Below are 2,260 nucleotides of genomic sequence, written 5' to 3'. Positions count from 1 at the left end.
GTGTGTGTGTGTGTGTGTGTGTGTGTGTGTGTGTGTGTGTATCTGAATATATATATATATATATATATATATAATTACAATATAATTCCAAAGTTCCCAAAAGACTAATGGAAACAGAAATGAGGGGAGCATCAACAGTATAAGAATAAGAGAAGTCCAAAGAGCATTGAGGAAGAAAGAGCATTGAGGAAGATGAGGAAGAACCCAAACTTCAGGTCTGTAATCTAAGGTAAGGTATTTGTAGTTTATCCCCTTGTAGTAACAGTTATAGAGGGAGGGGAGGGGAAGTGGAGACCTCAGCATGATTCGAGTTAGAATCCTCCAAAGCCAGAAAATTGGTAGGCATGTTAGCTTCCCTATAAACAAAGGACATTTTTAGGTTAATCTCAGTGATAAGTTTCTTTATCAAGTGAATCCGCTGGTTTATGTGCCAAGGGGGGCAAAATGTGGGGCAAAATGTTGTCAGTGAACAGCTCCACCAGGTGGGAAGAGTCCACTTCAGCAATAATCCATTTCCACTGAATTTCCAAGACAAATTTAAGGGCCCAGTAAAGTGCAACAGCTTGTTTTCAGGGCATCTGGAGCAATATAGGGGGCCTTGAAATAAAGCAAAGCTTTACCAGTGTGATCTCTAAAGATCCCTCCAATACAAGCTTTCTTGTTGGTGAAACTTCCATCAGTGTTTATTTTAATGAATGGGTGACGAGGCTTCTCCCATCTAACCTTGATTACCTTAAGCTGTTTCAGTTCAATATTAGGCAGGTCCTTCAAAATCTTTTGGAACTTCTTCCAACTAATCAGCTTATGTAAGTAGGCCTGACAATTAGACACCACAGAGTCAGTGTTAGTTCCAATGTCCTCATGCTTCACTTTGTTCCTAGCATTCCAAATAAACCAGGCAATAATGAAGGAAGGAGACATTAGGTTTACTGCTTGCCAGTCTTTTAAACTGTCTTTGATGTTTCCCCAGCCAACATTAATCAGATTGAGGTTAATGTTAAAGGTCAACTTTTTCCATACATCCCTAGCAAATCTGCATCTAAAGAAGAGATGATCACTGGATTCTTGATCATTTTTACAAAGGTGACATCTTAAGGGGCCTTTCAATCCTTTCAGTTTTAGTATGTCATCAGCTGGAATTAAATCATTTAGCACTCTCCAAGAAAAGAACAATATTGAAGGAGTTAAGAATTTTTGGCAAGTGCAAATATTCCGCTGGCAGTTTTCCCATATGAATAAGCTATTCTGGATGTCCTTTGATAGGCTAGACCTGGTCCTTTTAATAAGTTGAATCTGGTCTTTTTTATTTCTATCAAAGTGGATTTTTGAAATGCTTCTCGCAGATGAGTCCTTCAGAATGTTATTCAAGGCATCCTCAGACCACTCATTTCCACTCCAACAGTCTTTAGCAAGTAAATCCTCCTCTTTTTCATTCTGCAGAGGCTCCAAGTGATTAGTAGGGCACCATTTGTCCTTCCAGAAGTTGATCTCTCCATGGACCAGCTCCCAAATGAGAAATTTTTCAATATCTTCCCTACCCTTGAGCATCTGGATCCAGGTCCTGGAGTCTTCAAACTTCTTACTTACTTCCCCAGGATGATCATTTTTACAATATTTGGCCATCATGTATTTTGCCCATAGACTTTAATTTTGTCTAAATCTGATCCAAAGTTTGCACATACTAATTTTTTACATATGATGTAGGCCTTTAAAACCCAAACCACCAGCTTCATAAGGTTTATCCACTCTTTGCCAACTAGCCCAGATCATTTGTTTCCTGCTGCCAGGCCAAAGGAACCTGTTAAAAGTTCTTTCCAGCATCAAGGTGGTGCTTCTTTTCATGTTTGCCACTTGGAGGGTATAGAGAGGGATAGATGTGAGGATGCTCTTAAGTAGGGCGATCCTTCTACCATTAGATAGGTAAAAATTGGACCATCTCTGAAGGGTAGAATTAATTTTGTCTATAACCTCATCAAATTGGGCCTGTTTGGTTCTACCTCTAACAAGTTGAGTGGCCAGATATTTAAAAGGAATGCTCATAGTTGAGAACCCAATGAAGTCAGACAATCACTACCTAAGTGATAATGGAACTCTCTTTGCTGGCTAGGATCTGACATTTATCTTTATTAACTTTCAGCCCAGACACCTGTTGAAATTTTTCAAGCACTCATCAAGGTACCTAGTAGCTGCCTTTGTTGCCTTAGTAAAAATGAGAATGTCATCAACATAAATAAGGTGACTAATGTCCATCTTAGCTCTA

The 2,260-nt window shown here is 39.2% G+C and overlaps 1 protein-coding gene across 1 annotated transcript; it reads right to left on the bottom strand.

Annotated features, from left to right (window-relative positions):
- Positions 1–537: 537 nt before the first annotated feature.
- LOC110039104 lies at positions 538–1,623 on the bottom strand. Its single transcript, XM_020744060.1, has one exon. The coding sequence runs from the start codon at positions 1,621–1,623 to the stop codon at positions 538–540; it is 1,086 nt and encodes a 361-aa protein (XP_020599719.1).
- Between the last annotated feature and the right edge of the window lie 637 nt (positions 1,624–2,260).

Source organism: Phalaenopsis equestris, unplaced genomic scaffold (assembly GCF_001263595.1).
Source record: "Phalaenopsis equestris unplaced genomic scaffold, ASM126359v1 Scaffold235266, whole genome shotgun sequence".
Lineage (NCBI taxonomy): Eukaryota > Viridiplantae > Streptophyta > Magnoliopsida > Asparagales > Orchidaceae > Phalaenopsis > Phalaenopsis equestris.
This window is presented reverse-complemented; position numbering and strand designations above follow the sequence as displayed.

Excerpts from the sequence above, each read along its gene's own strand:
- LOC110039104 (XM_020744060.1), bottom strand. The coding sequence starts at position 1,623 with ATGGCCAAATATTGTAAAAATGATCATCCTGGGGAAGTAAGTAAGAAG.